At 43.4% G+C, this 13,557-nt stretch overlaps 1 protein-coding gene across 1 annotated transcript; it reads right to left on the reverse strand.

The window, feature by feature from the left end:
• Positions 1–553: 553 nt before the first annotated feature.
• On the reverse strand, positions 554–13,503 carry PIAS2 (protein inhibitor of activated STAT, 2; the record flags this gene model as incomplete). The annotated part of the gene is made up of 9 exons (XM_009876414.1): positions 554–1,045; positions 2,691–2,728; positions 4,559–4,698; positions 6,890–7,061; positions 7,484–7,617; positions 8,234–8,394; positions 9,238–9,311; positions 10,472–10,577; positions 13,369–13,503. Coding segments are annotated over 9 exons (1,143 nt in total), but the record flags the coding sequence as incomplete, so codon positions are not given.
• Between the last annotated feature and the right edge of the window lie 54 nt (positions 13,504–13,557).

Raw genomic sequence — 13,557 nt, forward strand, 5'->3', positions numbered from 1 at the left:
AGGGCCACCACAAGCTCTTTATAATCTAGATTTGAGTTTAAAGGCTTTTCCTATCACCTCTTAAAGTTATCAAAGCAGATATTCAGCTACAGCTTGACTGCACAGGTTGGAGGTTTTGCTGATGGGGAGGTGTCCCAATTCTGACAGGACAGCAGAGAGATGGTGTAATGCAGGGTTTGCATAGATAGTTCATCCCCTCCCCAGTCCAAAGAACATTTAAGAGGAAGAAGTCACAGCTTAGGATCTTGTTTCGTTCATGAAAAACATTAAATCAGAAGAAAAAAAAAAAAATATTAATCCCCTTTACGCATGCTTCCCCTGCAACCCCAGATAAGGGGGAAGTGGGAAACAAGACATGTAACACAGTCATGGCTATTTCACAAAGCTTCATTATCTTAAATGAAGTTTATTACAGGCCCCAGTGAAAATACTAAAAATTCATCAACGCGTAGACTTCGGCACCTTTCTCCAGGTTGCTGTTGTTCTAGAGTAGTTAAGTGCTTTTTCTGTAATTAAAAAAAAATTGTTTTTACATTATTGCTGTGTTCTACACCTAAATTAAAAACCATTTGTGGAATCTATTCAGCAACATAAAATCAGTTTCCCCAGAACAAGACAAAAAGCATAAAAGCATGTTCTGAAGGGGCCTTTGCTATATCAGCTAATTAATGAGCAAGAAAAAAAAACAACAATAAAAAACCCCTATCACTTCTGTTCCTAGTGTAGATGAATTTACTCCATTTTGCAGAAGGCGAATCCTTTCAATAAATATCAGAGTAACTTTCCGAGATGCTGAAGTTCCAGAGACAGAGGAGCAGCGGCTCTGCGCGGTTTCTCCCAGAGTCCCCTGCTGCCCCTTGTTTCAGTCCAGTGAGATGATGTCGGGAGCGTTTCCTCCGCTGCTGGTGATGACTCCGGCCTCGCTCCTGCCGGAGGAGCTAACGTGCGTGCTGCTCTCGTGGTGGCTGGTGGATGTGATGATGCTGCCAGGCGTGCTGCTTGTTAAGGTTGAGGTGAGACTATCCAAAAACATAGGAGGACAGTACTGCTTGAAACAAACAATGAAGAATGAGGAGACTAACTGCACAAGGGAAACGTATGCTCTGAAGATACATCTTCCCTACAACAAGCACAAAAACATGTTACTAGCAGACCCTCGCTGTCACATGCAGAGCACAAACTGGAGTCTACAGACTGGCAAGTAAGAAAGCAGAGAGTAGCCATGAGCCCTTCTCCCTCACTCCCTCATCCTCGTCCTCCCCCCTTCTTTTTTTTCCTCCTTACTAACTGGTTAGCTTTGAGCATTTACTATCACAGTACGAAACATTATCATGTCCACATGATGACCCCTCCCCAAAAAAATACTCCCAAAACCCCTGAGCGTTTGGAGGATGTTCACTGCACATCGTGACTGGGCACAACTGCACGTTTCAGACTCCTTTCATGGCAGAAGGCAGAATGCTCTTTTGTACTTTGACAGAGGTTAGGATGTCATCCCCTCAAACAGCAGCAGCTGTACTCACCAACATTTTTATAGAATGTACGTGCCACGATACAGCAGGGCTCTATAAACATTTAATAGTGATAAATGAGCCCTGACAAAGTCAAGAAAAAAAAATTTACTAAGTGGATTTAAATATCTTGAGGTGGAAGACGAGTCTTCTCAAAGCAGAGATGAACATCTTAAGTCGAAAACACAACAAGGCTGCCAGGTGTCAAAGAGGAGGGTGACAGAAGACACCCCTGCGTGCACGCACGCACATGCACACACGTTGCTGAGCACATCTTAGTTTTTCTTACCCTGTGGCTTCCAACCTCGGGCATGCGTTTGGAACTGAGACTGAACTGTTTGAACTGTCCAAAGCGGACACTTCATAGCAGGATACCTGCTTCGACATCAACAGACTTCCCACTTTTGGCAGTTCAGCTCTCAAGGTGAGGCAACAAGAGTACTGCAGGGTGCAGTAAGTGGAAAGAAAAGGAGGAAGTTCATCCACCAGGAAGTTCTCTCTACTGTAGAGTCCTATTACTGCTGTCTTCTGGTGACAGTGAAACAGAGGGTCTGCTTCAGAGCCTCTTGTCTTAGCGTGGGAACTGGTACTCCCCACACCTCAAGGCTGCAGTCTGTCTGCAGGAGAATCTAGTTACCATCGGAACTGCTCTCCCTAACTGTAAAGTTTTAAGTTTCCAGGGAAGGAAAAGCACTGCCTAGGTAACAACCTAGAAAACATCCATATGGTCAGTTTTAAGCAGAGGGATTTATTATAAAAGTGTGGAGTCGTGCCCATCAAATTAATGAAGATACTTTCCTTTAAAACCTAATCTTCTACCAGTATCAAAACCAACAGAGACAGCAATCAGCAAAGTATATTTACAGGGCTTAATTTGCCCTACTGATACACAGTATGAACTAAGAGTGGTGGGTGTCTTCAGGTTAGTGCTGTGCGAGTGCCTGCTTTCGAAAGGCAAACTATCAATAAAGAGTGACTTTTCCATGCCTGGATTTATCCTAGTGAGGCTAAACTGAATTCTCCCTGAACACGTCTTCATTACCACCTCACGCTGGGAAAAACAGACTTTCCTGGTCTAAGCATGTGGACTGCAAACATGGCACGGATGATGACAGCACCCTGAAGTTTGTGACAAAACCCAGACTTGGAAATTAACCCCATAGCAGTTCAGAAACATACCTGTGAATCAACTGGGATTAGTGAAAGAAAATCCAGACCTAAAAAGAAGAGAAGGATAATAAATGGATGTGTCTTTCATTTATTCATACACAACAAACTAAAGGAACTTTTTTTTGTGGGTTATAGAATAGATTTTGAATTGTTCCACAGTTTCTAAATGGATTATACCACTGTGACATCACTCTCAACGACTACTTCAGGCAGCAGCAAAACAAGTAATCTAGTACAAGTGGCTCATTTTTAAGAATGAGAATGACATAATGATTTATTATTCACTGGATATTGCAGGGTGGTTCAATGTGGTTGCTTAGATGGAGGTTGCCATTTGGAGCTGTTGGTTCATAATGCAAGTTTCACTGCATATTGTACCTGACTTGGCCAAACTGGGACATGAAGAGTGTCATCACATTAAAGATGCTGGAATGAAGTAAAGTCACAACATGCACAAGTCCAAAAACAAGCAGCAGGTCTCTTCCTCCACCCACGGGCAGCCAATAAGGAAACATTTCTAATATCATCCCCGTTTTGTGTCTAGACAAATAAAAGGAATGAAGAAGAGGAAACTACAAGTAGTTCAACGTTTATCCTCTAAGAGCAGTGACAACGAGCGTCCGTCTTATACACCGTTAGCGTGTACGCATTTAGGGCAAGATGTTTAAAATTATGAAACCGATGAGAAATTACAGTCTTTTTTGTTTTGTTTCTAAATGTTGGCCTTGTGTTTGCTATGTCAACAGAAAGAAATGGTGAACTCCCTCCCTCTCCCCTCGCCTCCAAATCTCTTCTGGCCAGTGGGACCTCTCCTCTTCTCCATTAGAGAAAGGTTTTCAAGTAAATTTAAGCTCATCTGCTTTTACAGAATTGACAGCTTCTTTTGTTTCTTGCACATTCTAGAACTCCAGTTGATAAAGACAACAGTTCTAGACGCTGGTACTCTCAGCTTACTTTCCTATCCAATTTGGGACGATAACTGATTTTTTAACAAGGGAGAAGTGGAGGGAGGGAGCAGCAAGGGAACCAAAATGGACAGAGAAAACAAGGGGAATGATATCCATCCCATTGCCAAACTGGTGCTGAAAGAAGAGGAAAAAACCCAGAGATGTTGCAGGGGAGAAATGGAGACAGGCAATGGAGTGGGGAGAGGGAAGTACAGGAGGCCAATGTGACACCTGTCACCACAAGTCACCATTTCCTGGGCTCTGGGTTCATTACAGCCGGCAAAGAGAACCCCCAGAGGCCCTATATACAGTGTTCTTTTCAAGGAGCCAGGATAGAAAACAATCAGTATCCCCACCTTTTGTCTGATATTTAGCAGCAGTGTTGAAGAATACATCATAGGCATTTAGGGTATGTCTAGGTAAAGAAAGTCAATAGAGGTCAGCTTACATATTGTAGCTCACCTTAACCTTTTTCATACAGTCTAGACAGAGCACCACTAGAATCAGCTACAGAACATCTCTATTCTAGGGCTGGGGTGAGTCAGTGCCATTACACATCTGTAACTTAAATAAGCAGCTACTCTCCCTCCTATCTACAACACGTAACAAGCGGGCGTTTACACAAAGTCTAACTGCACGCAGGGAGAAGTTGTTTCTGGCTGCGGTTCCAAAGTGCCAGTTTCTACCCCAGAAGCAAATGATTTTCACATCACTGTTGGGAAGTACAATCTGACACTGGCAAGACAGCCTGCACTGGACTTGTCTAGACATTGCATCTGTGCAGTACTGCATACAGTCTTGTTCCATTAGAAAAGAAAAAGAAAAGGAAAAAAAAAAAAAAAGGAAATAGTTGATCGATTCTCCGATTTTCACCCACCCCACAAATTAATAAGGCTGTCAGAACACACATTAGAAATAGCCACCACCTACCTGGCAAGTCCGATGAAATACTGGATATTGGTGGATGATGGAATGGTACTGGGTAGTCTGTTAATGAAGGAGGAATAGCAGCAGCATCGACCGTTGTCACGCTGGGCACTCTGACAGCAGATGGCTGATACATGAGAACCCTGTTTTAAACAGCAGGGGAAATTACAAACAACCTGGCCGTTAGTCACAGAAGAGGAACAATGCACCACCGTGCACTCTCACTCACAAGGTCACTATGTTACGACACAACTATAGTGTGGCTACTCACTACACAGTATTCCACTCTTAATTTCCTCTTTCATAACAGTCTTCATAAAAACATGACCATATCTTGGCTCACAACAGCAGCTGTGACATAAGAGCAAGTTGGCATTAAAACAAAGGACAGTGCTGGAGTCATTTATAACAAGTCTACCATTCTGAGACAGAAGTGGACATCTGCATCTGGAACACCCTGGGAGGGACGGGCAGGCAGCCAGAGCCAGGAGGCGAGCACTCAGTTCAGTTTCTCCACAGAGAACCATTCCGCGATGCTAACCTGTCCCACTAAGGGCACGACTGACCATTATTCAGCCCCTGGAGCACAGATTACACAAGTAGAAGATTAAAATATCAAACTCATATTTACTTACAGCCTGAGCCCAAGCTAAGATCAGCGCTCCAAGAGCATGCAACCAGCTAAAACCCTTCTGCATCCCCACCTTCCGCCCGATTGTTTCATCGCAACACCACAAGGTGTCCAGGCACCCGCCACATGCATAAAGTATTTCATAAACCTCAAGTCAGGCAGAAATGCCTGGAGGCCTGCTGCGCAGTGCTTCCTCCAGCCCACCAGCCACAAGCGTTACCCACCGGTGTCTTCCTCCCCAGACTGCTGCACTGCATTTATGCTATGTCTGATTTCAGAAGCTTGGATTTCAGACCCTTACTTCTCAAGCGCTTTTTATACTTCAGCCTCTACTGCTTCTCTGGGGGAAGACATCCCAGTTTTGCCAAAAGTAGCATTCTCAGGCAACTTTTTTTTACAGGAGATAAGCTACTTCACAAAAGCCTGGCTTTGGCTTGCATTCAAAGAATGAAAACATGCTATTTCCATATCCAAACAGAAAGGAAGGTACATTGGTCACAGATAGACAAGAAAACTCAGTCCTTCTACAATTACAGTTGCAGGTATCCATCTCAGACAAACACAGGAGCATGAAAGAAAGTCTTGGTACCTTCTGAAACTTCATTAAGAGATGGATTTGTAGCTACTTTTTCCTTATAGAAATAAGAAACAGAGTTTCTTGCAGAAGGACTCCCCCACAATCCTCACAAAAAAGCAGTTGTTGAAGATGACCGACTATTTGCTCGCCAAAGACCACACATTCCTGTGGGCTGGAGACAGCACACCTGCTCATTACTTCAAGAGCTGGCAACACAGAAGGGGTTTACTTTTGTTACTATTGTTTTAGCACAAGACACAAGCCACTATGATGAGACACAGACACGTGGCGATGCTAACTAACAAGACGTTACTAAAAGCTGATGCCTGGAATTGCCTCACGGAGGAGTGACTGCGGGTGAGCCTAACCAGTGCCCCTCACGCCCTGCAGGCCAAGAACAAGAACTTTACAGAAGCCACAAACAGTAAGTGCAGATGAGTTGCACAGATCGGGACAGACAAAAGGTGGCACAACAGCGAAGCGGGTGGTTAAGCCTGACACTGAAGTCGGGCACGACTACCAAGATGGAGCAGCTGACAGAGGACTTGGGAAGTCGTTGGCTTTGCTACCCAAGCTGCAGGACTGACCAATAACCACGGCCAGGTGTCCAAGACGTTACAGAGTTTAACAGAGAGATGGAGGAAAAGCTTGTCTTGACTCAAACCAGCAAAGCTCCTCCCTTCCAAGACCGACAGGAAGGATGAAACACACAGCGCAGCCTAGTTTCCTGGGCACCAGGGCAGATTAGATAAAGGTGTAACAGACAGCCAGAGAAAAGCCTTAAAGATGACACTAATGTAGCAAGAATGCAGAAAGCTCCTCCACTTGGCATGATCTGCTCTCTTGGGAGAATCTTGTCCATTAGCTTAATCAAATTCCTTTTCTATGGAGAAAAATCCCTGCAAACACAGCAACAGTCAGCCCAAGTCTTTTGTGAGATGTAACTATTTAATAATGTTTTGCCTGTACAGAGGCGCTGTATCAATACAACCTTCTGCAAGGAAAGGCCTAGAAATTCTCTGGAAGTGTGGAGCTGGATCCTGAAGAGAGATTTCAAGTCCGTTTGTCTACGCGTCATTTTATCTGAGACATTACAGAATAACAACTAACTTTAAAATTGACAAACCCTTTGGTTGGGCTTCCTTGTGTTTCAGACATAAATATGCACTTCCTTTTGGCAGGAGGATCTTCCTCTTCGTCAGAAGAGCTTTCTATTGTCAAGTCAATAACGTCCACTTTCTTCTTGTTTACGTCACTGGCAACTGTCACAGAACATGGTTTGCTAACAACACTGGAACCTAAACAAGAAAATAAAATACCTTTTTTTTTTAAAAGCTCTTAACATCAGCAGTTTCTATTTGCAACAGACTCAAGAACTCAAATCTCATGTTAGCTACACACTACAGTGAATGTTGTGGCCCAGGAACTGTCTCATTAATACTATGAATCACGTTGAGAATATTAAAGCACAAGCTTTAATCTTCACTTACCAGTTTAAGGACCTGAAACAAGAGCAACCTTTCATTTTATTAACTGCTATTATAAAGAGCCAAGACAAAAATGCACACTTTTAGAGGTACAACCCTTTCTAAAAAGAAGTTTAAACGACGACAAGGTCAGAAGTAGCAAGCCCTCCAAAATCAAATACCAACATCCACCCAAGCTACAGAAGTCTCCAGGACTCTCTGCTGGTTTGCAGCCAGTACCCAGAGGTACGTACTTTCTATTTTGGTGCACTGTGGACTCGAGACTTTCACAGCTTCTTTCTTTGGCCTCATGGGGCACCAGGAGCCGTCTTCTTGGAATTTGATCTCATCCACATCTGAACATTCATTAAGGATTTCCATAAAGAGCCTGGAAAACAAAGTTTTGTGGTTTCATTTCTGATTCCAAGTGAAAGTTTTTATTCTAAGTGAAAAGAAGACACGGTGGAAACTTTGGTTATAATCACCTTGGACCCATTGCATGTACTCTCTCCCTAGTTCATCTTACCTGAAAGCTGTAACTACAGCCTTTGCAGACACCAAAATCTAAAAGAGCAACGTAACCTACCCATTTTCTGCTCCAGCACTCCTGCAATTTATAGATTTTCACACAGAAGCAGAAATTACCACCCTTTTAAAGTCTGACACTGGTTTATGAGTTAAAGTCAAATTTTTGCAGCTCTAAAGTCAAGTTAATAGCTTCAGAGAGTGGGTCACGTAAAAGAGAGTTCTCTCCTTAGATGTCACATCTGGATTTCTCCAGAGGAAATACACTAAGGCTCAAGAGTTTGATGATGCATTTAGGAGTTAAACTTATGTAGCTCGTCACATGGTAGCTAACAGAGTTTAATGGTTCCTGCCAGTCTGATGTATTTTGACAAAAGACAATAGTCTGAAATGGCTGAACCTCACATCGCAAAAGCAGCCATTACGTACACAATGAAAAATTTTAAGTAAGTGTGTCATCTGCAAACCCAGTCTCTTACCCATCTAATATCAGGCTCTCATAAGCTGCCTTTTTGTCACAGACAGGGCAGATCCAGGTAGGCTTCTTCTCATTCATTTGAAGATAAAGAGCAGCATCAAAACATTGCAGGTGTGTGCAAGTTACAGCCCGGCAGGGGATTGTCAGTCTCATTTTTCCCAGCTGTAGGAGATGGATTTTAAGAGCATCAGTGAAAGAAGAGAGTGAAGTAAGCCTGGAGGGCTAACAATGAGATCGGGGCAGCAGGTGAAGTAACTGTCTCTTCTCACTGCAGAGGTGTCAGAGCTAAGGTCACTGCACGAAAATCCGCTCTATCAAAGCACGTACAGCGCACTTACAGGAACAACAACGCCATCCTCAAAGTTTTCACTGAGATGAAATCAGAAACTTTTCTAATGGGCCTACAATGTTATTTCTAGGGTTTTATTTTTATTAAAAGACCTACTGAAGTACCTGACTTTATAATTTTCTTTTAGCCAAATATTTAAAGGGTTTTTGTGAGCCCCAGTTACATTAACAAACCAGTCACAAACACAAGGACAGTTTCTCCCTGGGAAGAAAAACTCCAAGGCAGTGTTAACCTTGTTGCACAGTCATCAATTTCTGTTTGTGACAGAGGCTGGCGGCCTAAGCAATACCACCAAGACCAGGAGATATGAAGCTTTACTCTTCAGTGTATCCTTTAGTTGTTCTGTCTCCCTGCCCAATCAGTCTCCACACCTCAGTATGTAAAATTACTCCTAAAGGCCTCCCTGTACACGAGTGGGAACTCATTTCTAACTGCATTACAGCCGGGGTGTTTGCAGCTCTAAACCATAGTTGGTTGAACACTGCTACAATCAGGTACTTGTAGATGCACCCTTCTCCCCACTATGTTATTTTAATGAATCAGTATATAACAAAAGCCAGTGAAGTTTCTGAAGCAGGGCCTTTTTACAAGCGGCTCAACTCTGCACTAAAGATGAAAAGACAAACCAGTATATGGTAATTTCCAGCCATACTTACAGGACACATCAGAGAAACCCGCAGACTAGTTGTGGCGATCTCACTATCAGGATCTGCAGTCAGTTTTTCTTTAACTATTAAAATAAAGAAGTACACATACATTAAAGTGCTACTTTTGACTGGCCAATACGTGTACTTTATTTCCAAATTAAGCGTCTAGGAAACTAGTTCATAGCAATACCAAACAACACTTTCGCTATTTGCAAGCAACTGGCAAACACTGCGCATCGCAAGACTGATGTGCAGCAGATGCGCTAACAGCCATGACAGTCAGTAGAACACACTCAACCCAATATGCAGAGAGTTAAATAAAATAATCATCAGTGAGTGAGGTACAGAAGACAACCAGGTAAGCGAAGACAATTTAGGACATGTACCTGCACTTCACAGCCAACCACAGTGAGTGGCGCTCATGCCCTTCCCATCAGAACACTTCGGATGGGAACTCCAGGTGTGCTCCCTACCAGCCCAGGGACCCTCACTGAAGAAGTGTGTGATGCCTCAGCAACAGCAAAAGGAACCTTTGATGCTCCAGGCATGGATTTCCTTCTCAAAATGTTGCAAATCCCCTAAGTGACCAGCAGGAGGAGGGAGGTGATCATGCCCCTATACTCGGCACTCGTGAGACCTCACCTCGAGCACTGTGTCCAGTTTTGGTCACCACAGTACAAGAAGGACATCGAGGTGCTGGAGCGGGTGCAGAGAAGGGCAACAAGGCTTGTGAGAGGTCTGGAAAACATGCCCTATGAAGAGCGGCTGAGGGAGCTGGGTTTGTTTAGTCTGGAGAAGAGGAGGCTGAGAGGAGACCTTCTTGCCCTCTACAACTACCTAAAAGGAGGCTGTAGTGAGGCTGGTGCTGGTCTCTTCTCTCTAATTACTAATGACAGGACAAGGGGAAATGGCCTCAAGTTGCGTCAGGGTAAGTTTCGATTGGATATTCGGGGGAAGTTCTTTACTGAACGAGTGGTGAGGCACTGGAACAGGCTGCCCAGGGAGGTGGTGGAGTCACCAACCCTGGAGGTGTTTAAAAAAAAAGTAGATCTGGCACTTGAGACTGTGGTGTAGTGGTTGGGTGTGCTGGGATGAAGGTTGGACTAGATGACCTTCAGAGGTCCCTTCCAACCCCGAACATTCTGTGACTCTGTGATTCTGTGAAGTACTACTACCAGTTCTACTTTTAAAGAGCCATCCACCACCCTCAGTAACTACAGACAGGCAAATTAATTTGACTTACTTAGTGCTCTGGAATGATCGGGATTTCTGATACCTTTCATTTTTAACCTCTGCAAAAGCATAGCTGAAGTGAGCTGACGAACAAGATACACAGACATGGAGTAATTCTACAAAAAAACCAAAAAGAGTGATTAAAGATTAAATATTTATTTCATACAGTACTTCCACTAAGATAGGTTATTATTTGCTCTAGTTGTTGCATACAGTAACAACCAAAACATGCCCATTTTTTGTTTAATAGTTGCAAAAAGCCCTGACAGATAACTTTAGTACTGTGAAAGAGTCCAATAGTCAGAATTCCACCAATCAAGTCTACTTGTCCCACTCCACTTGCGACTTAAGAGTAGCTCCACAACCAAGAGACAATCTGGGCTCTTGGAAAGATGACTTGGACCGGTGACACACCTTCTCATACATGCAGTCTCTAAGAACTTCTCTTCACATTTGCCTCCTAAACCCTTCCCCTTTCTTCGGGGTCAGCTGTTAGCAGGGAGCCCAAGACGATCCCTTGACAAAGGAAGAGCGCTCTCTCAGACGCAGACGCAACACCTCCAGGTGGCACACAGCTGCATCAGCTGCCTCGTACCTTTTCTTTAGGTTGCGCTGCACTTCTAAGCCAAGCTTCATTACACTGTGTCCACGCCTCTGAGGCTGGCCACACTCCCTAGCATTTACTCTTCCCTAATTCACACCACTTGCCAAATTCTTCTCTCTTCGAGGTCACTAATGAAGGGAAAACTCTGCAAGTCTCACTACTGCACAAGAGAAACCGTTTCATCTGTTTAACACACACAGCGTGCCACCTCTGATTTCCAATCCCTTCTTACGGTTTCTATACCATCTGGGTACTGAATACGAATTTTAAACATGAACAACCTTGCCCCGCTCCTTCTTTACCACCTCTAAAAAAACCACCTCTCACCAAGTCGAGCAGATAAAAGTTATCTACGTGCATGGAAAAACTAAGAAAAGTGGGTTGTTTTTCTTCCTTAAAGAATGACCATACATTACGCTGCTTATTGCCTACAGAAAGGATTCTACAGGCTCAAGTCTCAACGCCTCTGTGGGACTGACACCTCCTTTGCTCAGAAGCCCTTTGTCATTAGTCAAGTAGATGCCAATAATGGCACTGATGCTCCACACTGTCCCCAAAGGCTTCACTGAGAGGACGAACAGCGACGGCTGCTGTGCAAGTTCCAATACCGAGAGCAGAGCACCAGCCTCAAACCAAAGAACTCGCTTTACCTCTCAGGACAAGAGGAAATGCCTGGGACAACCCCCAACTCATCTGCCTCCAGGAGAATACGTTTCAGCAGATACAGAGGAGGAAGAAATCCGGGGGTCAGCGAGAGCGGCCAAGGCCACACGCAATGCTGCAGGCACTTCAAAATTTTTGTGCTTTATGATCGGGAGGCAACAGCTTATATCTCTCTCTCTCTGTTTCAGAAAAAACCCTTTGCTGTCAGCACTGTTCTTCATTTATTTTCTGAACATTAGAGCTTTCTCTCTAATTTCTTTTCAAAATTTTAATTAGCGTAGAAAAGCTTATACTGGAGCCTCACTTTGGAACATGTGGAGTCTCTGGTACACAGATTTTGCTTTTGAAGATAAAAGTAAGAGGTAAGCTGCTTTGGTAATTGAATCCAAAAGGCTTTACACAATTAGTCACAGACAGAGGAATAAATAGTTCTTCACTTACCAACTGCTGAAAGGGCTGCTGCAACAGCTATTTAAATTCTAAGAAGAATTAAGAAATTCCCCACACTCCCTTTTCTTTCCTTACTAAATCCTTAGGGGGATTTCTGAACAGCCACATAGCCATTTTAAAGGCTAACTCCTTTTCAGCTATGATTACTGACTACAGGCACTAGAAAGCAACAGGTATCACATTTTGGTGACCAATCCCTTTATCTCCTGCCACCTGAAGTTTAGTACTCTTTTCCCCCACTGCAGCTTTCCATGAAGTTTACAGCTGCTTTATGAAGAGGCTTCAATTTTTACTTTTTGTCCCACTTCCCCTCAAGTCATCCAAACTTCCAGAATCCTCATCACTTGTAAGAAAATGGACACTGCTCAGATATCCTCCATTACACTCGCACACCACATAAGCATGATCAAACCAAGCATGTCTGAGATTCATCAAGACCAAAACCTGCTGACACCTCCCCAGCAACGCCTTTCCAGTAACCTGCCATCTAAGAGCTTTCTGAGACGGAAGTTTCACCCCTGTTTTGGTTTGTTTGCAAGTATAATTTTAAATCAACTCACAGAGAGGTCATTTTTCATGTGAAAAAAGAATTGCAAACAGAAATTAAAATATCCATTTACAAGTACTTCCTATGAAATAAAAATCGCTTTTGTAAAACTACTTAGTATCACTTGGTGAGCAAATAGAAAAACCTCAAAAAAAACCACATTTCTCCATGGCCTTGGCACATCTGATCCGTTTAAAAAGCATCCTCCAATAGACAGTTACAACAGATACTGAGAAACATGCCTTAGAATCTATAGCTATGTAATTTCATTCTTCACACCATCAGGCTACAAGGAAGAAAGCAGGTTTTACTCTTGTTACTTTGTACTGTTTTGTATTATTTACACCACAAAAAGATTTTGGTATATTTAGCACACTTCAAGCAACCCCTAAGTGCAAGATTTCTAACATGAATTCTGTAAGGAAGTCTTTGCTATCTGTATGCAAATTTTACACGTGACACTGTAAACTATCATACTTCTAGAGCAAACTTTGTTTCCTGGCTCCGATAATTAAGTTCAGTCACCTACCAGTGAACACTGGCTGGTGTACACCTCACCAGGAACATCAGGAAGCAGGGCAGAAGGAATGCCAGATGAGGTTATTTAGACAACTTCCCACATCCTACAGAACATATAGTTTACCTTCCCAATTTCAGAAGCCCACGAAATGGAAATCTGGTTTGGCACTGCTGATGACAACCGAACTAGAGATGTGATATTCAAGGGGCGTCCAGGTCGCTTCTGTTCAATTCCATTTTTTGGTGGTGGAGCATATCCCTATGGGAAGAAGGAGCAAGGAAAGCGTCATTGCTGTGCTCTGAAAATCCTGCT

This window comes from Apaloderma vittatum, unplaced genomic scaffold, assembly GCF_000703405.1.
Source record: "Apaloderma vittatum isolate BGI_N311 unplaced genomic scaffold, ASM70340v1 scaffold36110, whole genome shotgun sequence".
In the NCBI taxonomy this organism is placed as follows: Eukaryota; Metazoa; Chordata; class Aves; order Trogoniformes; family Trogonidae; genus Apaloderma; species Apaloderma vittatum.